Below are 24273 nucleotides of genomic sequence, written 5' to 3' on the forward strand. Positions count from 1 at the left end.
GTCAGAGGATCAACCAGGCTGGAGTAGTGAGGGATGAACTGACGATAGAAGTTGCCGAAGCCCAAAAAACGCTGAAGCGCTTTGATTCCCAGAGATGTTGCCTAGAGTCAACTCCCCACTAGACTCTAGGTGCAGGCGTTTCCCGGGCGCTCGGTACAGCGGGCCAGGAAGTGCCCCTTACCGCCACAATAGAGACACAGGCCTTGGGAGCGACGCCGCTTCCGTTCCTCCGAAGAGAGGGAACCCCGGCCTAACTGCATGGGTTCCTCCCCATGAGTGGTGGACGGGGCTGGTGGCGAGGGTCGACCACGAGGAGGTGTGGACCTACGGGTAGACTGTCCTAGGGTGGTCCTTCGATCCCGGAAGCGGCGCTGAATCCGTCGGCCTACTCGACCCGCCAATTCGATCAGCTCATGGAGGTCATCCGGCAGATCTTGCCCTGCCAACTCGTCCTGGAGACGTGGGGAAAGCCCTTCCAGAAAAATGCCATGCAGACTGTCGGCTCCCCAACCCAATTCTGTGGCCAGGGTCTGGAACTCCACAGCAAATTCCTCCAGGGGACGGTTCCCTTGACGCAGTTGAAGAAGTTCCGAAGCAGCTGTGGAAGCACGAGACTGTTCGTCGAAGATCCTTCGGAAGGCTTTGACGAATTGGACTAGATTGCCTAACCGGGGATCCTGACTCTCCCAGAGGGTGGAAGCCCAGGCCAGTGGCTTCCCATCCAAGAGGGAAATGATGTAACTTGTCTTCACGTGGTCGGTAGGAAATTGCGCCGGGAGCAGATTAAAGCGGATGTAACACTGGTTAAGAAAACCTCGGCAATACTTCGCGTCCCCCGAATATCGGGACGGGGCGGGCATCTGGACTGATTCAGATTCAGCACTGGCCCGGGATGTAGATGCCGTAGCGCTAGCAGCGGAGGCCTCCTCAACTCAGTCCGCTAAGCGTTGGACCGTGGACATCAGCGTGTCGAGGCAGCTCTGTTGCTGCTGAAGCTTTAGGGCAAGACCCGGAATGGCCTTCAGGCTTGCGAGGTCCGCCGGGTCCATGGCCTTGCAACTTGTTAGGGGTTGTGGACCCTTGGGCCGGTCGGGACAAGAGAGAAAGCTGTGGAGAGCCTCAGTACAGGTCCCAACCGGGAGGCGGCTGGACGGACGTAATGGCTTTGGGTGCTGGAACTGGATGGAGCCTCATGCGACCAAGGACTCGAGGATGACCTGAAGACAGGAGAATGTTGGGCCCTGGAGTAGTGAACTCTTCACCCTGGAGACCGGCGCTCCCCCGAGAGGAGCTCGTAGGAGCCCAGCCACTGGGACTTCTGGAGATTCGCCCTGGAAGCCGGAGCCCCCCAGGAGGAGCCCGTAGGGACCCAGCCGCTGGGACTTAGGAGAGTCTTCGGGCCAGAGGAGCGAAGAAAGTCCGAGATGAGGTCCAGGAAAGAAGCTAGTCGAGGTCAGGGACGGAGCCGGGTCAAGCCAGAAGTCAGATGTCGTACCAAAGCCGAAGGGAAGTCCAGAAGCGGAGTCAGGAACGGAGCCGAGTCAAGCCAGAAGTCAGATGTCGTACCAAAGCCGAAGGGAAGTCCAGAAGCGGAGTCAGGAACGGAGCCGAGTCAAGAAGGAGAGAGGTCAGCAGGCAAGCCAGATCCGAGCGAGCGGAGACCAGGAACGCAGCAACTGGAAGCAGGAGACCCTGGGAACCTCGTTGCAAGGCAGGGAGTGAAGGAACTGCAGGGTTTATGTAGCCCTGCAGCGTCTGACGTTATCAGCTGCTCCTGGCCTGTTCCCGCGCTGGCCCCTTTAAATGCAGGGGCTCAGCGCGCGCGCGCGGCTAGGGGGCGGGGCCAGCCGTGGGAGGACGCCGGGTGCTGCTACGGCGTGGCAGCGCCGTATTCGGGGCCTGCACGGCCCGGGGGGAGCCCGTGCGAGACCGGGACCGGGCCGCGGGTGAGTGGCGATTCCGGGGCCGGCCCGGAATCGCAACATCCAGAATACATTGGTGGACTGCCTCAGCAGAATTCTGCAACCACACGAGAAGTCCTTGGATCAAAGTGTCACAGTCAATTTTCTCATTTGCTAGGAAATACTGGTGATTGATTTGTTTGCATCAGAGGACAACAGAAAGGTCAAATAATTCTGTTTTATGCATCCAAGCAGCTATAAATAAACTCCCAATGCTTTTGTCCTATACTAGAATGGTGGTTTCCTCCATGAAACCTTTTTATTACCAGGACTTTCCAGAGAGTTCTTCAGAACAAGCTGAGGGTAATAATCAAAGCACCGGCCTGGCCACAACAAGTATAGTATCCATATCTTGTCTATTTTTTCAACTCAGTCTCCGATTCCATTGGAGATGGCTCAGACTTTCCTCATAAAGGAGGATGTCAGGCTCTGCCATTGCTGGCCCTCACTGTATACTTGTTGAATACACTATAGCTTCCTCCTTCCTCGAAAGGTGGAGGACATGCTGATTTCAGCTAGAAAATTTTCAACCAGATGGATCTTACAGTTTCAAATGGAAGAGGTTTTCGACATGGTGTGGGTTCAGGCAGCTGGATCCTTTCTCCTGTTGCTCGAGGGACCTTCTTCAGTATCTATTTTTCTTCTGATCCTGAGATCGTAGCACCTCTTCAGTGAAAGCTCATCTCAGCACCCTTGTGGCATTTCACCAGCAGGTGGAGGGCCCTGATTTCTCTCCATCCTTTAGTGTCATATTTCATATTTCTATGTTTTTGCTTAACATGACCCTCAAAATAGCACTTGAAAGCTGATCCATCCTAGTGACTTAATACTTTTTTCAAATAATTGAAAAGTGATTTTAATCTTAATGTCCTAGGCTCCAATTTATGTTTTCATTATGCATTCCTTTCTTTCTACCCTGTTTTTATATTTATTTTATTCTCCTCGTCTAGTATTTTATTCACTTTTATTCTTTTTTACAGTCAATTTTGCTCTATTTTAGCCTGGTGTCTTTTAGGAAAACTGACCTTATAAGATCATCATGCCAGTTTGGCTGTATGCACCTCTTTTTTTAACTCTGTCTCCCCACCTAATAACTTTTGAATTATTTATACAGTTTTACATATAATTCTGCCATAGATATTAGAATGCCCAGTGACCCTTGGCTCACACTTTTCATGCATCCTTGATGCCCAAGGCCCTAACAAAAGTGTAACCAAGATAATGGCCATACTCAGGTCCACATTATGCCCCTATTCTCCCCAATCCCTCTCCCCAAAAGACTCCAGCACTTCATTAATTGGAACAAATATAGGCCACAACTTTATTAATATTACAGCACAATACAATAAATTACGCAAGCCAAACCTTTAATACAGAACCAAACAATTTTACAGCCACTTGCCTATTAATAGCTAAATAGCTCTTCAAGCCCACCAGCCAGTTACCTTGACTATACCATATGAAGGCCATGAGCCATCTCCTGCCATACCATTAGCTAGGAAGTCGGCCTCAACAGATCAACATCAGTTCCTCGGCAATACATTGCCACTCTGTCCCTCACTTTGCAAGCCAGGCAGAAAGTATGAGGACAAGCAATATAGCATTGCCAAGACAGATTTTTGGCATGGGTACTCACTACAGGAACAGGGAATTAAATCAATCTGTGCCCCTCCACAAAGCTGCAGCCTATAGAAACAGCTATCAAAAATCAACTCTAGTGCCCTCTTGAATATCATTTGGAAAAAGATTAAATCCAACATCTGAAAATGAATATCATCATCCCTATAAAATCCAGCATGCTGACTTATCGACCCAATCTGGACAATTTACCAACCACCCCTAAACTTAACCCTTTTCCCAATCTGTCTATTAATTTTAATGTCAGCTTGACCATCTTTTTTGACCTCTGTAACATCTCCTTGCAACTACATCTGACCAAAAAAGTACAGTTCCAGGAAATAGTTTCAATATAACACTAAAATCCCTTTACTAAAACTGCACAAATTAAAGAGCATAAGAAGTTGCCACTCTCTGTCAGAAGTCCGAGGGCCCGTCAAACTCTATTTCCAAAAGTGGTCAGTCTAGGATACAAGTACCCTGGTAAGTACCTAAACATTAAATAGATCCCATGCTACTAATGCTGGTAATAAGCAGTGGCTTTCCCTAAGTCAACTTGATTAATAGCAGTTTGTGGACTTTCCTCCAGGAACTTGTCCAAACCTTTTTTAAAACCCAGTCACACTAATTGCCTTAACTACATCCTCTGGCAAAGAATTAATTGTTAGTCCATTGACCCAGGTCATTCCCACCTAAATGCATCAGCAACTCTTTGGTCTCTGTCTTCTGGACAAATGGTGTCACATCACAGGCAATAATTAAAACCAATAATCCCTTGATTTTTCATCCACTGTCAAGCATTCCAAGCACAAATGCCTGCTGAGAGACCAAATCAACACTCTCTTCCCTGCCCAGTAAACACAGGAATGACCTATTAGCCAACTAGAACACCCAACTCTTCTTGAACCCTAAAAAGATAAATAAATACAATAAAACTTTAATGAATGTATGTCATATAATCACCAGAACGCGACTGCCCAATGCGCAAAGAATCTAGACAACAGACTACCATCTCGATGTATCAGAAAATATCCAGCTATTGAAGGTCTAATACTCAAATATTAAATGTTTGAAACCAGGCATGTTTTAACCCCTTTAAATTTTTTCAAAACTACTTTGGCACCTTTACTCACCTGATCCGTCTTTGACTTCTGTACCATCAGTCTGAAATGGTTTCTATACACAAGAACACTTTTCCACATCAGTCCACACCCTTCCTTATCCCACTTAGAACCACCTACTAATTTGCTAATCCTAAAAGCTCCAAAAAATGCCAATGAAAAGGCTACATAAGATTAATTCAAAATGATTTCTACATACCTTTTCTAATGCTAACCATAAAACTTCTAAATCTCCAGTTTCAAATATCTCCTCCAGATCTTGCCCAACCTTGCAATATTTTCCTGAATGCAAAACTAGCTCTGGGATTGCCTCATCCACAAGCATTAGACATAGAAGGGCAATGGGCAAAACTAAAAAAAATATCATAAGGGCAACTAATCTTTTTGTTAGGAAAGTAAATTGTTAGCTCTGTGGACTCTTGAGCTGGCACAAGCACTCGTAACACCCCTGAGGGACGGCCTTCAGAGGTCCTTGTAGCCGGGAGGCGGTACAGGTCCAGGAGACCCAGCAGGAGCTTCACCTCTACCAACCCTGTTCCCCTCAGGTTGAGCCCTTGAGTGCTGGAGTCAGCAGGACTTAGGCGGGGGTCTCCCGGTGCAGGGCAGTCCAGAGGAGGAGGCAGTGTCAGGAAGTCCGGGTCAAGGCAGGCTGAGGACAGAAGCACCATGGGCAGTCCAGAAGTCAGGGCAACGGAGAGCAGGCTGGACGTGGAATCAGGCCAGGGGTCAGGGCAGGCAGCTGACTCAGAGAAACCGGAAACAAGCCAAAGGTCAGGACGGGAAGTAGACATGGAGAAACCAGGAAGCCAAGCCGGTCGAAACTGAGAAGACAATCCAAGGAACAGGGAGCCAGGAACAGCGGAACCATGGGCGAGGAGCAGGCCTGAACCCAGGAACAAGCAGGAATGCAGCAACACACATTCAGAGAGTATGACCTGTTGCCAAGGCCCTAATTGAAGGCAGAGCCTGGCTTTAAAAAGTCCCAGGCTTGATGAGGTCATCAGTAAGGGCCATGGACTTCAGGGCCCATCCCCCTGCTGTTGGCCCTTTAAGAGGCCAGGCTGTCCCACACGCGCGTCGAACAGGAGGAAGGGCAGAGAGAGCCGAGGGCGCACAAGAGATGTCCGGACACGAGGAGCCACGCACCGCACTGACCCCAGCATGCGCAGCAGCGAATGTCAGGTCCCCTATAACCGGGACATGGGGTGCCCGCCTCGCAGGACCGGGGGTGAGTGCGGTGGTCCGATGGGGTAACTCATGGGCCGCCGAACTTAACATAAATAAAGAGAAGAGGAAAAAAAGACTGTTATGGTTATTTAACGAAGTAGCTGAAAAGATAAGGGAGAAAAGTTTGCATGCATAAATTACAAGAGATTGCAGAAACAGGGAGACAGGTGACAATATTTGGAAAAATTAAGAGAAGCTGAGAAAGTGGTCAGAAATGCAAAAATTCTGATAGATGAAAATAGCAAATACGTTAAAGTAAAATACTTTTAGATATGGTTAGTGATAGAAGGAAGTGCAAAAGAGGCATTGTGAGTTTTGAAGGAGAAGAAGATGCTCACCCTGTACAAACTAGACAAGCTTTTTTTTTATAGTATGTCCAGATCTCTGGGATAGTATTCCAGATAACTTACGAGATTTGGATGATATTCTTCATTTTTTGCAAACAGCTTAAAACATATTTTTTTTCTGAGGCTTTTGGGTAATCTGGTATATTTGATGCAGTATGTATTTAGCAAAAATGTTTTATGTTACTTTGTTTTATTTCTGATTGTTTTTATGCTGTATTTATGATGTTATAATTTATAATTCGCTTAGCACAATTTATTTTTTATAGGTGGCTGATAAATGAATAATTAAATACATAAATATAGAGGCTGAAGAGGAGAAAGCAAAATTACTTAAATATTTCTGTTTGGTGTTCACTTAGAAGGGCTGAGCAGGATCACATTAAAACAAACACAAATAAGATTGGAAATGAGGTAAACCTCAATCAGTTTCTGCCAAAGTATGTTCATGAGGAGCTAACTAAACTTAAAGTAGATAAGGTGATGGGGCTGGATGAGATACATCTGAGAGTATTAAAGGAACTTATAGATGTCCTGGCAGCTTTGCTGGCTGAACTTTTCAATACTTCTTTAGAGTATGGAATAGTCCCAGAGTCCTGGAAAAGGATGGATGTGGTTCCTCTTCATAAAAGTGGAAGTAAGGAGGAGACTGGGAACTACAGGCCAATTAATATGACCTCTGCCATGAGAAAACTAATGGAATCATGGCTAAAACAGAGGATAGTGCAATTTTTAGAATCTAATGGATTGCATGATCGAAAGCAGCATGGTTGTACCAGAGGTAAATCTTGTCAGACAAATCTGATCAATTTCTTTGGATGACCAGAGAGTTGGATCAAGGGAGAGCACCAGATGTAGTGTATTTGGATTTCAGCAAAGCATTTGGCACAGTTCCACACAGAAGACATATAAATAGATTGAGAACCCTTGGTATTGAACCTAGAATGACTGACTTGGTTAGAAACTAGCTGAGTGGGAAGTGACAAAGGAAATGGAGTTTTCTCTGAGGAGGGGGTGTTACTAGCAGTATGCCTCAGGGATCGGTCCTTGGACCAGTTCTTTTCAACATTTTTGTGAGTGACATAATGGAAGGATTGTCGAGAAAGGTTTGTCATTTTGCCGATGATACCAAAATCTATATCAGGTAGACAGCCAGGAAGGTGGTGGAAAAACATGAGGAGGGATCTAGCAAAGCTCAAGGAATGATCTAAGATCTGGCAGCTGAGATTTAATTCTAAAAAATGCAGAGAAATGCATTTAGGATATAAAACCCCAAGGAAAGGTACAATATTGGAGGTGAAATTCTTCTAATCACAAAGAAAGAGTGGGATCTGGGGTAATTGTATTCAATGATCTTAAGGTGGATAAAATGATGGTAAAAGCCAGAAAGATGCTTGGCTGCATAGGGAGAGGAATGGAAAGCAGAAAAAAGGAGATGATAATGCCCCTGTATAGGTCCCTTGTGAGATTTCACTTGGAATACTGTGTAAAATTCTGGAGACTGGACCTTCAAAAGGATAAACAGGATGGAGTCTGTCTAGAGAGTGGCTACCAAAATGGTCAGTGTTCTTTGCTCTAAAGCAATATGGGGATAGATTTAAACATGTACACCATGGAGGAAAGGTGAGATATTCAACTATCTCAATGGTTTCCATGCACAGGAGGTGAGTCTTTTTCAACAGAAAGGAGGCTCTAGAATTGGAGGTTGAAAGGGGGTGGACTCAGGAGTAATTTTAAGAAATATTCTGCCCTCATGTTTCAGAGAGAGAGAGAGAGAGAGAGAGAGAGAGAGAGAGAGAGAGAGAGAGAGAATCTACAAGGTGTTTATAGTTAGTAAAGTATTTATATCTCTATAGGAGGGCCATCTAATAACTCGAGGTGAGGTAGTGGTGGTGGTTTAGGGTTTAGGGGCCAGTTTCTCATGTAGAGTGAGACATACGAACAGCACAGTACACCTCAGTGAAGATTTGACATCATTTGGAGTGAGGAAATTCTCACAAAGATGCCATTTCGACTATGTTTTCTCATCCTAGCTTGATGGACTCTCTAACAGGGTACCATCAAACTAGGGAACATAGTACAAAATGTGTTAGATGCCATCCTAACACATTTATGAATGCTGATATCCATTGAAATCTGCTGCACATGTTGCCAGTACTATGGAGTTTCAAAGCATTTCCCACATTGCTGTGCTCCAAAGCTTCATAAATATTCTGGAATCATTGCTCCCTCCAAGTCTGCTCCAGGAGATAACTTTCTGAAAGCAGATCACTTAAAATGAGATAAAGAGGCAACAATTTTGTTATTTTAACTTCGCCTGCACAGTAACATTACTCCTTAAACAACAAAGTACCAATTATATCATTAATTCAAACGCACTGGGACACCTAGCAGAATGCCAATTAATATCGCACCAAACTGTCACCTTTCTATCCTTGAGGCCAAACTACAACTGCCACCTCTATAGGGAATAACTCTAAAACAGTGTAATCCTAGATCTTCTCTATTCCTCAGGCCATGCTGCAGCACATCATGCTCCATGACAGTATAGACCAAAAACTACTCCATTTGCTGCATCAGAACAAAATTCCAAATCATAATTAGAAATTGCCTCAGATTGCCATTGCCTCAGATTGCCACACCATTAATATCACATAAAAATGTTAGTCATACTATCAAATCTTCACATATCAGCTGAAAATCTAATAAAGTGATATTTTCTTTGTATTCCAGCCATAGATACCAATAGGGATAACTCTACAAGCAAAATATAAACTGCCTATGAAGGACTGCATATATTTCAAAGTCACCATACCACATGTCTCTTCCACCAAGCACCACAACTTCTGCACCTTAATTTGTATCTCAATACCTAAAAAGTTCAAAACTCACACTGGATCCTCACTTTTTTCCCCGAGTTAAAAGGAATACCAAATTACTCTGCAATGACTGAGAAAAAATTCAAGAATCATTCAATATCAATCCCATCTACACCAACAAATAAAAAGTCATCTAAATAATGAATGATAGTCTGAAAACCCAATACCTGCAAAGTTACCCAATGTACAAATGAACTAAAAACCTCAAGAACAAGAAATGGAATAACCCATAGGTACCAATTTATCAAACTTGAAAACAAAAACCCATAAAGGAAAACAAAACGAATGTACCAGCAACAATCTCAAACTGATTAGATATCTGCTTTTGCATGACTACATGAAGGTAGATCAGAAAAGATTCCAAAAATGAAACATATATAACATGAAGGAATTGCATATATTTCTATAAAGAATTTTAAGAAACCTTTAATAAATCTATATAAATAAAAATGTAAATGTTCGTTTGTTCAAAAACTTAAATCTCCAAAAGTTCTTCACCGATTGCTTTGAAATTTTGACACAACGTTGCATTCGATTTCACGCGTGTTTTTATATACCTATATTATATAGATGTCACACCTGTGACAGGTAAAAACATGATTTTGGGGAAAAACAGCACCATCTGTTGGACGTAAAAGCAACACACGCTATCTACAATATAAATGGGCTCTGACCGACGGACCGCAAATGCGCAGTAGAGAGCAGCTCTACCGCGCATGTGTGGATCATAGATCTCTGCACTACGTGCTGGGTGTCACAGAGGGGAGGAGAAAAGGGCAGATGAGTCACCGCTCTGAGAAATGGCTCAGCCCATTCCTCCACCGCTGGGGAAGGGGGGAGGAAGTAGGGACTGCTGGACACTTACACACAGGAGGAGGAAAGGGTAAAAGAATCGCCAAGCCAGTCTGTCCACCACCGGGGAAGTGGGGAGGGAGTTGGGACAGCCGGAGCAGAGCTAATGCGCATTGTGAAATTAAACCAGACTGAGCAACGTCAACGAGCTCCGAGAAACGACTCAACCCGTTCCTCCGCCGCTGGGGAAGGGGGGGAGGGTGTAGGGACTGCCGGACAGTTACACACAGGAGGAGGAAAGGGTAAAAGAGTCGCCGAGCCAGTCCGTCCACTGCCTGGGAATGGGGAGAGGGAGTTGGGACGGCCGGAGCAGAGCTAATGCACATTGTAAAATTAAACCAGAATGAGCCTCGGCAACGTGTGGCTGGGTACAGCTAGTGGATAATACATTTTAAATTTACTAAGTGTGATCTACAGAGTATTATCCATTAGGGGTGTGCATTCGTTTTCGCTGTATTGGCGATCCACAACATATATTGCACTATTCGTAGTATAGTCCATCCCCTTTATCATTTTGGTTGTGCTTCTCTGTACCTTCTCCGTCGCAAATATATCTTTTTTTTGAGATGCGGCGCACTTGTACCACTTGCTGCCTTGCTTACCACTACTGACACCAGAGGTGCTTTTTGCCCCCTCCCTCTTCAATATGGACCATGTCTGACCTTCCTCCATGCCGGACCAATCTTCTTTGTCACATAGCTATCATGCCCTTTCCAGCCAGCCTATCCCTCCACCACTATTATGCACATCCAAGCAACACCAATATTCAGAATTTTTTTTTTTTTTTTGGGGGGGAGGGGGATTGTACCCGATGTTTATCTACTTCTGCCCTTGACACTAGCCCTGCTATGATTCTCAAGGGGAGATTAAGGTGGACAACAAACAGCTCAAACTGTCCTCTGTACCCACCTCCCACTCTCTCTAAATCCCCAACTCCCCTAACCAATCCAATCCCTTAATTTCTCTAGCAACAATTACTCCTTGACCCCCACCAATCACTTTTCGCCTATCCCTTCTCATCTATATCACTTTTCCCCTACTAAATTATCACCTATCCCTGGCTCAAGCAGCAATAAAACACTTCCCAAGGGCATCCATTGGTACCAATGCTATGTACACCAGGCAAGATAAACCTGCCTGGTTTTCCCTTACAATTAAATTTAAAAAGAATCTATTTCCTATAGAGAAACAGGCCAGTTTTATTTCAATTCATTTGAACTCTCAGGAGGTCAGATCACATTGTGATATCATCAAGCATTTTAAAGTTGCCTGTTATGGCTTAGTACCTGATGTCACCAGCTGACTCAGTTTTCATGCCTATTTTCCTATAGGAAAAAAAGGGCTCCAATGTTTATGTACTGTATTTGTTAGACAGAAGTTCATATAATGAACTTTATCATAATCATGTGCAAATCTGCATACCAGAGAATAAGACTAGGTTTCATGAATTGTTCATTCATCCCCAAAGACAGTAAAGCAGAGCTTGATAAGAAATCTGTAGCACATACCTGACAACAGGAATACACAGTAAGTTGTGACATCTCAAGCAACACTTTCTATAAGACACACACTTTATGCTATTTTAAAATAAAAAGAGTAATGTATTTTAAAAAATCTTCTGTATTAGCAGAGTGAAATGATCCATTCCTTATCTAAGCAGAATAGCATATGCTCTCCAGCTTCTCAAACCTGTTCTGAGGACCCCACAGCCTGTCAGTTTTTCAGGATATCCTCAATGAATATAAGAACATAAGAAATTGCCATACTGGGTCAGACCATCAAGCCCAGCAAGTACCTGACAAGTTCTCAAACACTAAGTAGATCCCATGCTACTGTTATCAGTAATAAAAGTGGCTATTCTCTGTTAATAGCAGGTAATGGACTTCTCCTCTATGAACTTATCCAAACCTTTTTTAAACCCAGCTACACTAGCTGCGCAAACTACATCCTCTGGCAACAAATTCCAGAGCTTAATTGTGCGTTGAGTGAAAAAGAATTTTCTCCCATTAGTTTTAAATATGCTACTTGCTAACTTCATGGAGTGCCCCCTAGTCCTATTATCCGAAAGAGTAAATAACCAATTCACATCTACCCGTTCTAGACCTCTCATGATTTTAAAGACCTCTATCATATCCCGCCTCAGTCGTCTCTTCTCTAAGCTGAACAGCCCTAACTTCTATATCCTTTCCTCATATGGGAGCTGTTCCATCCCCTTTATCATTTTGGTCGCATGAGATACATTTTCGTATCATGGAGACTCTGTATATGCAAATTTATCTCATGCATATTCGCTGTGGGATCCCCATGACAGATTTGGGAAGCCCAGCTCTAAGTCTATCTAGCCTATCCAGTCACAAGATGGCTCCTGTCTTCAATATGTAACCCCTTCTTCAGAGACCTCCCAGAATGCAGGGGCACACAGCTGTTCCCAGGGCCACTGTTCTAGCCAAAGTCCCTTTTCTCACCATAGTCACAGTCCATTCATCCCAGCGGGGAGGAAGATAATTCTCCAGGGACTTAAGCTCACAGGGATGGGTATCAATATATAGTCACTCACATCCTTTAAATTCTTTGGATCCAAGAATTCTGAATGAAAGATGCTGCATAATCTGGTTGGGTGTTCAACAAAAATGTACTATAACTCCTATCACTGATGGTAAAATCTTGGACTTCTGATGATAGAAAGTCACAAAAGTGTTCAAAAAGCCAAAATCCCACGAGGAGAAACTATTGGCAAAAGAGTTCTTCCCAAAATTACCAGAACAAAAGTCTCTACAAAAATGCTGCTTTCTTCTTCTCTGATGTTTGCTGTCAGGTCACATGCTGTCCCCTCCTTAGCTAGACAGAAAGATTCACAGTACCTGTCCTTATCTCCAAGGCAGGAATGACTCCTCCTCAGGCAGGAGCAGGTTCCAAAAAACTTAGCCTAAATCTCCAAAGGAAAACACAATACAGCTCTTCTCAAACGTCTTTCAAAAATCTTCTCCACTTCACTAAGACAATTCTTTCCAGACTGTGGGGTACTGGCCAGGGCAAAATTTCTTCCCTTGGATTTTGCTGTGAAGCCTAAAATAGGTATCAGTCACCATACTACGCTTCCAAACTCTCCAAAAGAATGCCACTTCCCCCGTATTATGTTGTGGGGCACAACAATGAGGATAATTCAAAAACTACAACCCAACACTGAACAAAACCCACAAAAAGTCACATTGCTCCTTGTGCAAAGCCTTCTTTTATAGTGTACTGCTGACCAATTCAGACAAGTCTCTGTGTAGGTGTTTGCCAGGATGGTTTGCAAACTACTAAATCCTAGCCTAGGGATTAAGCTAGGGTCCAACTGGATGGTAGAGATCTAGATGTTTCTACACTTTGCCCCACCAAAAAAACATAAATCTGATGGCAGAGACACTGACACAGATTTTTTTCTAAATTAATAATCCCTTGACAACTAAAAGCAGGATTACAGACAACCAATTTCACTTTATAACCACATGGTAGAGCTGCAGCACTCCTTACGCCTGATAAACCTAAAACACATGTCTTTATTATTTCTCACAGAAGGTCCAGAACCTGACTGGCACTGCAAAACTGGCACTGCAAATCTTTAAAGGTTGACAGGATCATGGATGTGGAGAGTCCCAGCTGAAAACGAATTAGTATGTTGAATACTGATCATCAAAAGAAATACAAAAAACACCATTCTTGGCATTTTTAGCATTTTATAGATTTTTATAGGAAGGGGTTTTTTTAAATTTTCTTACAAGCCAAATACATGTCTGCATGGCAGAAACAATATTTCATTCCCATCCTTCAAACTGGAAACAACATAACTCTTGCCTATTCTTGGGCCTTTAGATCTTCTAGACCACTTCCTGACCAGACCATCTACTTGCTTGGTGAAACTGTTCATTGAGGTAGAAAACACCCTCCCTCTAGAAAATGAACAAAATAAAGTCACAATTTTCTTCACTACTCACAGTTCAGTAGTTAACAAATAGCAAAAAAGCAAAGTTCACCTACATCCACTTATACTGGAACATGGACATTACTCTAATCCCTCCTCTTCTTCACTGTCCAAAGGGGCCAGATCATAATCAACAGGGTGTGTTTTTGCTTTTGTTTTTTACAGTGGTACCATTAGACAACAGGCACTCTATCTGATATGTAAGTATGATACCATCCCTCAGATGGTAGACAGCTGCATTTTTATAAATATTTCTGTTCCCTTCTCATATCTTCCACATGTCTGTTCAACTTCCTAGAATAGTCTGGATGGGAGCAGACAAACCTGGGGTCTGTGGAGTCTTTTAGGAGGTACTGGTCTGTGTGCTCCTATAGCTACTACTCTCTGTGCTGTATGACATGGTTCATCACATATACTGATCCATAAGGGCCCTGACATTCCTCCACACCATTTATTCAGCTTGGGTTGCACAAGCAACTTTCTGCCCAGTTTCCAACATACTAGGAACCACCCATGATTAGTCTCATACTGATCTGGTGAGTGGGAGATCCATTAACCCTTCGTCTGTCAGTTGCCCTGGCCTGATGTTGGGTAACGTGAAATCACTAATGGTGAAAGACTTCTCCTCCCAAGGCACACTAGGTGATGATATAGGGGACTCACTGATTCCAAAAGACTCTTCTCCAGATTAAAACTGGATTGACAGACTTTGGTCTCCATCGCTATCCTGCAGACCTCCTGCATGGGGAGTGACCACAGTAAAGTGATCCTTAGCATACTTAGAACTGACAGTGATGTTCCATTCTCAAGAGTCTTTACTCTAGCCATTACTGTTTTTCATTTCTCCATGAGGACCGGGAACTCGAAGATCCCTCATCAGAGGAACAGGTATACCTTTCCTTCTCGATGGGGTGGAGGGTAGGCAGATGACTCCGAGACTCCACCCAAGGCCTAGCTGACTATAAAGACCTCTGGAAGATTGGCCTCCCTTTCATGGGCTTGCGCTCAATTTTCTCTTCTGCTGCATGCTCTGTGGCATCCACTTGTTAAGCCCATGAGGGATCTCCCACCCTGCTGGTGGAAATCAGAGTGACCTCCTCCATCATCTTTTCTACTATAACATCCAGCCCCCCAGTTGGCAGGGTACTGGCACTAGCAGCAATATGAACTTCTCCTCACCAGTGGCCAGAGGACTAAATTGGAGTCCTGACATTATGCTTGGAGCGGAGGTCTTATCCTATCCACACCTGTGATTGCTGCTGCTCCCTTGGCTCCCCTCCGACTCCACTGGGAAGGAAGGTACCCTTCTGATGCTCAAGCCTCTCTCTCTTCAACATGCTTACTATGTGTGGATCGATTATTAACTGGTGGGGCCAGAAAGGCACTCACATCTACCTCCATGAACATTGGCACAGTGATAATACTGGAGGTCCACTGATTGCAGTTGCTGAAATGCATGCATTCAGTGCACTCTGCCACCCCAGTCACTATGCACCTCACCAGAAACAAATACAGTCAACCCCTTGGAAAAAAGACTCCCAAAGGTGCAGGGGAAACTCCCAGCCCAACTTGTAAGAAAGGACGGGTGCTGGTGGTGAAGGTTTGTACATGATTTTCTCTCCCAAGATACTCAGACTCACTGCCAGTTTACAGGCCTTGGCTGCTACACTTGAAACAGCTCTTCCTCTTGTGTTAAACTCTGGGATGTCAAACACTCTGATTCCTGCTAATCTGGCTGTGCCTTTCAGTCGTGCTGCTTTATAATTGCTGAATAGCTGAACGCTGATGATGGGCTGAATGATGTCACATACATGCACACTACTAAACTTCTTCTCCTTCTTTTAGTGCAATTTTCCTGCCAAGTCATCCCATGATGAGCTCATTGGTAATCTTATGTGCTTTTTTTTTTTTTTTTTTTGCTGAAACCTTCCAATCCACACTAAAGTTGTAAAACATCTCTTTTCTCTTCACCATTATCCAAATTCACTCCATGGATGCTCTCAGGTCCTTGTTCAGGTGCCATCCACTCTTTGGGGACCTCCCAGAATTCAGGGGTATATGGTTGTCCCCAGGGCCACTTTTGTCACCAAACTAAATTTTTCACCCCACAGTGCTGATGTTCATTCTAGTTGTTGCGATCCCGGTCACTGGGGCAGTGACCGGGCCCTTACCTCTTCCTAAAGCGCTGCAATTCGCCGGTCCCCGAGCCTCCCGAGCCGCGTGGCAGCGGCTGAAGACCGCCGGCTCCTGGGCCTCTCAAGCCGCATGGCAGCGGCGTCTCCACAAGGGAGACGCCGCCGGAGACTCCGCCCCCTTGAAGTGCCACGCGCGCGCGCGGACCGCCGTTTTCTACTTGCAGTCCCGGATGTCAGAGGCCGCCTCCTGATGACGTCAGACGCCGGTAAGGGGGATTTAAACCGGACCCGGGGACTCTGTCTTTGCCTTGCAACGAGGTCACTTCCTGAAGTGCTAGTTGCCTCCTGTTCCGTCGGTTCCCGATTCCTGCCTGCCTGCCTTGTATCCTGCTTGCCTGATCATTGTTTCCTGCTTGCCGCCTGCCTTGATTCCAGCCTGTGATTCTGACTCTGCCTGCTTGCCGCCTGCCCTGATTTCAGCCTGTGACTCCGACTCTGCTTGACTGCCGCCTGCCTTGACTCCGGTCCATGACTCCGTCTCCGCTTGCCTGCCGCCTGCCTCGACCTCTGCCTGTGACCCCGACTCCGTCTGCTAGTCTCCAGTCCTGACTCCGCTCCGTGACTCCAACTCAACCTGCTTGCAGCCAGCCTTGATTCCGGTTCACACTCTTCCTGGGTAAATCAGTACTTCGCCTAAGTCCCAGCGGTCCGGGTCCCTATGGGCTCCTCCTGGGGGGACCTTGGACTTCCAGGGTGAAGACGCCTAAGCCCTAGCGACCCGGGTTCCTACAGCTCCTCTGGAGGGATCACGGGTTTCCAGGTGAAGCCTCGTCAGCCCAGTGTGTGTTCTGCCTCCCGGCCGTCCTTCCTGGCCGGTCGGCCAAGGATCCACTTCCGGGATTGGATAGTCGTAACAGTTTGCAAGGCCATGGATCCGGCAGACCTCGCTGGTCTCCAGGCCATTCCGGGGCTCGCCCAACGGCTGGTGCAACAGCAGCAAGTACTGGACTTCTTGGTTGCCACTGTGGAACGCATGGCAACTCGCATGGATACTGAACCACAGGCTCCAGTGCCAGTACCCGTGGCCGCTCCGGTCGTCGCATTGCAGACACCCACGCAGCTTTCCGCTCCCTCTCGATACGCGGGAGACTCTAAGGGTTGTCGTGGGTTTCTAAACCAGTGTTTTGTGCAATTCGCCTTACTTCCAAATCAGTTCCCTACCGATTCGGTTAAGGTGGCATACATCTTCTCCTTACTAGACGGTAAGGCCTTGAACTGGGCATCCCCGATGTGGGAGAAAAACGACACTTCTCTCTCCAATTTGGACCACTTCGTGGCTAATTTCAAAGCAGCGTTTGATGAACCCGCTCGTCAGACTTCGGCAACCTCAGAATTACTACAGCTCCGACAGGGGCCCCGCACGTTGGCTGAATATGCGTTGGAATTTCGCACGCTGGTGCTAGAAGTAGGCTGGCGTGATGACGCCCTGTGCGGGATTTTCCTTGAGGGCTTAGCGGGTCGAATCAAGGATGTTCTGGCAGCCCGAGACATCCCCGAAGACCTTAACGCTCTCATCGAGCTCACTGGACGCATAGACCAACGTCTGCAGCAAAGGGCCAAGGAGGTACGTCCTCCCCGACGTATGGCGCCTTTGGCTCCCGCTTTCTCGAGGCCGCTGGTGTCCACTCCTCGATCCACGGGGGCTTCCGCTGAGGCCTCTCCCGAGGAGCCCATGCAGTTAGGTAGGACTTCTTTGACGGAGGAGGAGAAACGCCGTCGCCGGTCTCTGGGCCTTTGTTTGTATTGTGGCGGAAAGGGTCATTTCCTGTCGCAATGTAAAGAAAGGGCGGAAAACGCTCGAGCCTAGAAGAAGCGGAGGAGTGTCTTCTGGGCTGTCTTAACGCTGCTCCTCAATGTACAGTTCCTGTAACTTTAAAGTTTCCCGGGGGTTCCTTCGAAACTCAAGCTCTTATTGACTCCGGAGCCGGAGGGAACTTCATCACCCAGACTTTAGTTCAGCAACTTCAGTTATCCACGCAACCTCGTGACCCACCGTTACGGGTTACTTCCATCCAAGGAACTCCTTTGCCCGGGAGTATCTCTGTTTTCACGAAACCACTGATACTTCAAACCGGAATATTACACGAAGAGACAATCTCATTTTTGGTCCTGGAGCGGTCAGTGCACCCAATTGTCCTCGGTTTTCCTTGGTTGCAGTTACATTCACCAACGATTTGCTGGGATGATATTCAGATTACTCGATGGAGTTCACATTGTCTCCAGTCCTGCATCAGGTCCACGCCGGTTCCACCCATTCCATTGGCTCATGTTGGAGTTTCACTCCCAGCTCCTTACGCAGACTTCGTTGACGTCTTTTCTAAGGAAAAAGCGGAGATTCTACCCGAACATCGCCCCTTTGACTGTGCTATAGACTTGCTTCCTGGGACCACGCCTCCACGAGGTAGGGTTTATCCTCTCTCTCAACCTGAGACAAAAGCCATGTCTGAGTATATCCGTGAGAATCTCGCTAAAGGGTTCATCCGACCGTCTAAATCATCTGCAGGGGCGGGGTTCTTTTTTGTGGCTAAAAAGGATGGATCCCTCAGACCATGCATTGACTACAGGGGTTTGAATACCATTACTAAGAAGAATCGCTACCCGCTACCATTAATTCCTGAGCTGCTTGACAAACTTCAGGGAGCTCGAGTGTTCACCAAGCTGGACTTACAGGGGGCTTACAATCTGGTCCGGATCCATCCCGGGGATGAATGGAAGACTGCATTCAATACCCGGGACGGGCATTATGAGTACCTGGTTATGCCATTCGGGTTATGCAACGCCCCAGCGGTATTCCAGTATCTCATGAATGAGATTCTTCGTGAACTATTGTATTCTTGTGTCATTGTGTATCTGGACGATGTCCTTATTTTCTCGCAGGACTTGAAGTCCCATCGACGCCAGGTACGACAAGTACTCCAGATTCTCCGAGAGCAACACCTATATGCAAAGCTAGAGAAATGCTTATTCGAACAGGATTTTGTACCATTCTTAGGATATGTTATTTCCGCTACCGGGTTCAACATGGACCCCAAAAAAGTGTCAACAATCCAGAAATGGCCACAGCCTATCGGATTGAAAGCCTTGCAGCGCTTTTTAGGTTTTGCGAACTTTTACAGACACTTCATCCCTGGATATTCACGTTTAGTAGCACCATTGACGGCCCTAACTAGAAAAGGGGCAGATACTCGACATTGGTCTCCCGAAGCATGTCAAGCGTTTCAGGACCTAAAGGAGGCGTTCCTGACGAAGACATGTTTACGCCATCCTGATCCTTTGCGTCCGTTCATAGTTGAGGTGGATGCTTCTAGTGTGGCCGTAGGGGCAGTTCTGTCTCAGTACTCCAGCACGGGGAAGTTATTACCATGCTCATACTTCTCCAAAAAGTTCACTCCCGCGGAAAGCAACTACGGAATTGGTGATAAAGAACTATTGGCCATTAAATTAGCTTTCAAGGAGTGGAGACAATGGCTGGAGGGAGCCCAGCATCAGGTCACCGTCTACACTGACCATAAGAATCTCGAGTTCCTGGCACAAGCTCAACGCCTTAATCCCAGGCAAGCTAGGTGGTCTCTTTTCTTCAGCCGATTTGATTTTATTCTTAAGTACTGGCCTGCCTCTAAGAATGTCCGGGCTGATGCCTTATCGCGAAACACCATTTTTGAAGAAAAAGATGACCCTCCACAGTACATTATCGATCCGGCCCGAGTTCTCCTTGCTAGCACCAGTGCATCCACGCAAGGAAGGGTGGTCGTTCCTCGACGGGATTGTAGAAGGGTGTTAGAATGGGCCCACGACTCCCTCACAGGAGGTCACGCCGGTCAGGAGAGAACATTAACCCATTTGAACCGATACTACTGGTGGCCACGAGTTCGGCGGGATGTGCGAGAGTATGTGGCGGCATGCCCGACTTGTGCCAGACAGAAACCGCTTACTGGATGACCTTGGGGTCTTCTTCATCCTCTGCCAATACCCACCGAACCTTGGACTCATATTGCCACAGATTTTGTGGTGGACTTACCTCCATCTGATGGTAACACGGTAATCTGGGTCACCGTGGATCGATTCTCTAAGATGGTGCATTTGGTTCCGCTACCCAAACTGCCTTCTGCACCAGAACTAGCAGCTTTATTCACTCAGCACATCTTCCGAGCTCATGGTCTTCCGCAGAGCATTGTCTCCGATCGTGGACCACAATTTACGGCCCGCTACTGGCGCGCTCTTTGCAAGAAATTCGGAGTACAATTGAATTTGTCCACTGCGATTCACCCACAGAGCAATGGACAGACTGAGCGGATGAATCGCTCTCTCAAGACTTTTCTTCGGAGCTTCATTTCGGAACGTAAGGATAATTGGGTTTCCTTACTCCCATGGGCCGAGTTCGCCTACAATAATCACATCCATTCAGTTACAGGGCAATCTCCGTTCCAAACTGTCTTTGGACGACATCTCAGGCCTCCTGTTCCAGTTCCGGTTGAGGTTCCTTCACCAGCGGCTCAAAATGTGGCCGCGCAACTTCATCAACTCTGGAAACTGCTTCAACAACGACTCGCTACTGCCGCTCGAAAAGCGCAGGAGACTACAAATCGTCATCGACGTCCAGGCCCTGAATTGTTGCCTGGGTCCAAGGTTTGGTTAAGCACCAAGAATCTTCACTTTCCAGGTCGTTCTCGCAAGCTGGCTCCCAAGTTTTGTGGACCATTTCCCGTGGCCGAACGTATAGGTCTGGTTTCATATCGGCTTCGACTGCCTTCTACCTTACGCATCCACAATGTGTTTCATGTGTCACTCTTGAAACCTGTAGTGTACTCCCGTTTCCATCGAATCACTCAAGATGAGGTATCCGCTTCAGCACCTGAAGATCCGGTTTATCAGGTACATGAGGTGAAGGATGTGCGCTTCCATAGTCGGCGCTGGGAGTACTTACTTGCCTGGGAAGGTTGTGGTCCGGAGGAGGACTCGTGGGAACCGGCACGGAATATTCTTAACAAGTCTCTGCTGACCCACTATCACCTGGACAATCCTGGAAAACCTGGTCCTCTTAGGAGGGGGCGTAAAAGGGGGGGTACTGTTGCGATCCCGGTCACTGGGGCAGTGACCGGGCCCTTACCTCTTCCTAAAGCGCCGCGATTCGCCGGTCCCCAAGCCTCCCGAGCCGCGTGGCAGCGGCTGAAGACCACCGGCTCCTGGGCCTCTCAAGCCGCATGGCAGCGGCTTGAGAGGCCCAGAAGACTCCTCCCCCTTGAAGTGCCACGCGCTTGCGCGAGGACCGCCGTTTTCTACTTGCAGTCCCGGATGTCAGAGGCCGCCTCCTGATGATGTCAGATGCCAGTAAGGGGGATTTAAACCGGACCCGGGGACTCTGTCTTTGCCTTGCAACGAGGTCACTTCCTGAAGTGCTAGTTGCCTCCTGTTCCGTCGGTTCCCGATTCCTGCCTGCCTGCCTTGTATCCTGTTTGCCTGATCATTGTTTCCTGCTTGCCGCCTGCCTTGATTCCAGCCTGTGATTCTGACTCTGCCTGCTTGCCGCCTGCCCTGATTTCAGCCTGTGACTCCGACTCTGCTTGACTGCCGCCTGCCTTGACTCCGGTCCGTGACTCCGTCTCCGCTTGCCTGCCGCCTGCCTCGACCTCTGCCTGTGACCCCGACTCCGTCTGCTAGTCTCCAGTCCTGACTCCGCTCCGTGACTCCAACTCAACCTGCTTGCAGCCAGCCTTGATTCCGGTTCACACTCTTCCTGGGTAAATCAGTACTTCGCCTAAGTCCCAGCAGTCCGGGTCCCTACGGGCTCCTCCTGGGGGGACCTCGGACTTCCAGGGTGAAGACGCCTAAGCCCTAGCGACCTGGGTTCCTACAGCTCCTCTGGAGGGATCACGGGTTTCCAGGTGAAGCCTCGTCAGCCCAGTGTGTGTTCTGCCTCCCGGCCGTCCTTCCTGGCCGGTCGGCCAAGGATCCACTTCCGGGATTGGATAGTCGCAACACTAGTGATTAGGAGGATATATTGTGTGTTGTGCCCATCCTCCTAGGCTCACTTCCTTTAAACTTTCTGGATCCATAGTACTCACACTTGGCATATCTTTGCTTGAGGGCACCTTTGACTCTGAATGAAAGCACTGGACACTCTGGTTGGGTGTTCAACAAAACTTTACTGTAACTAAATAATATAAGTCCAATTCACAACAAAAATTCTCCAGATAATCTTTGCACAAAAATAAACAATCCAAAAGTGCCTCTTTCTCAGTTTTATTAGCTGTGTCAGTATCCTTTGGGATGGCATGTACTAGGAAACACACAACAATCTTCTGTGATAGAGAGTGGGCTCCTAGTAGGGCTGGACTCTACTCCCGGAGGAGTAGCCTAGGGGTTAGATCAGCAGGCTACAAACCAGCAAAAAAAAAAGGTTCAAATCTCCTACTGCATCATTTTATCATCCATTGCCTCAGGTACAAATTTAGGGCCTGATTCCCCAAGGCATTTCTCTCATTCTGTGCCAATGGGAAATAACCTTGATGAATCAGACTTTAAGGTCCTTATTTACAAAGGGGCTGATGCAATACAGTGCGCTCAGCCGAGCGCACTGTTTAACCCGCAGTTGGACGTGGGTTGTGTCCAACGTGCGGTGAAAATAATAGCGCTCATCACATGCAAATGCATGTTGATGAGGCTATTAGTTACTCGAAATGCAAAAAAATAAATGTGCATTAATTTCTGAGCATTCCCAAAAGTTGTACAGAAAAGTAGAGAATACTGATTTTGTGTACATCCTCCTACTTAATATTGTTGCAATATTAAATAGGAGGAACTAAAGATTAAAAAAAAAAAGTGCCAGCAGTCAGGAAAATGGAAACCGATAAATACACTTGCAAAATATTTCTAATGGATATTCATTAGGGATATCCTGAAAACCCGACTGGCTAGGGGAGCCCCTAGGACCGGTTTGAGCACTCATAGAGGATGAGATTAGGGCCACTTGGCCCTTTAAATTTTCCTGTGAGACCATCGGGGACCTGTGCTAGTGTCCCAAAGCTCCTGCAGGAAATACCTCCCTCAAATGTAATGAAATAATGGGGTTGATTTTTTTCTAAGTCAGCCATGTTATTTTATTAGCATAGGCTTAGGTATGCATGATCTGTTTTGCATGGATTTGCAAAATTCATGCATACAAATGCCATGCAAAGCAGTTCATTGTAATAGGGATGGGTTTCAGGCCCAAGCATTGTGCAATATCTCAAATGTCCAATGATATTGCTATGATATGTCTATGGCTCACAATATGTAGTCATTAATGCATGTTAAATGCTTTTTAATGAGCATTGTAGTCATATCGTGGCTTTGTGAATCTAGGCCACAGATTGTTGCACAATGTCTTAATAGATTCAAGGCTAACCAAAGATAGATATAGAATGTGGTTTCTGAAAGTAGCAGTTACTTTGTATTCAATTATAAACAATAGTCCTAACATACTTGGCAGCATTTAGCTTTGCTGAAAAAAAATTTGCCACAATGTACTGTAGATTTTCCTAATTTTATATGTGTTCCATTGAGATTTTTTTTGGACTTGTATATTCATCACCAGTGGAGAAGAGTTTTTCCAGCATGTAATGTGATAGTATATAAGACACACATTTGAATGGAAAGTTTGAATTGGACCTATTTATAAATTGTCATTTTCTTTTGTAGATGTTACCAACTCCAGCTAAATTCCATTATATCTTCAATTTACGAGACCTGAGCCGCATCTGGCAGGGTATTCTTAACGTTACTGCTGAAGTCTGTCAGAGTACTGACATAATGGTGGCCCTCTTCCAGCATGAATGCACTCGTGTTATAGCAGACAGGTTTATCAACCAGAAGGACAAAGATTGGTTTGAGAGCATGATGAATAAGGTTTGTGAATGTTCTAGGATGTTCTCGGAGGAGGATGAAAAGCTGTAACACAATGAAGAAAATGTTCTTTCTTTCCTATATCTGTTTCTACTGTAGCATCCAATGCAATATTGCAGTGAGTGACTCTGGTAAAGATGAGCACTTCCTGAAGGTCAGTGCAGAGTTTCTGGCTGTCCTGGATGACTTCAGAATTTGTTGCCCTTTCCTCTCCCCCTGTTTTCCACAGATG

The 24273-nt window shown here is 46.2% G+C and overlaps 1 protein-coding gene across 1 annotated transcript in view; it reads left to right on the top strand.

The window, feature by feature from the left end:
* The window catches only part of LOC115083294 (dynein heavy chain 5, axonemal-like), a 1259434-nt gene that overhangs the window by 641730 nt on the left and 593431 nt on the right, over positions 1-24273 (top strand). The window contains exon 46 of the mRNA XM_029587102.1: positions 23838-24044. Coding sequence (XP_029442962.1) covers positions 23838-24044 — 207 coding nt within the window. The remainder of the gene's footprint in view (positions 1-23837; positions 24045-24273) is intronic.

Source organism: Rhinatrema bivittatum, chromosome 2, assembly GCF_901001135.1.
Source record: "Rhinatrema bivittatum chromosome 2, aRhiBiv1.1, whole genome shotgun sequence".
Lineage (NCBI taxonomy): Eukaryota > Metazoa > Chordata > Amphibia > Gymnophiona > Rhinatrematidae > Rhinatrema > Rhinatrema bivittatum.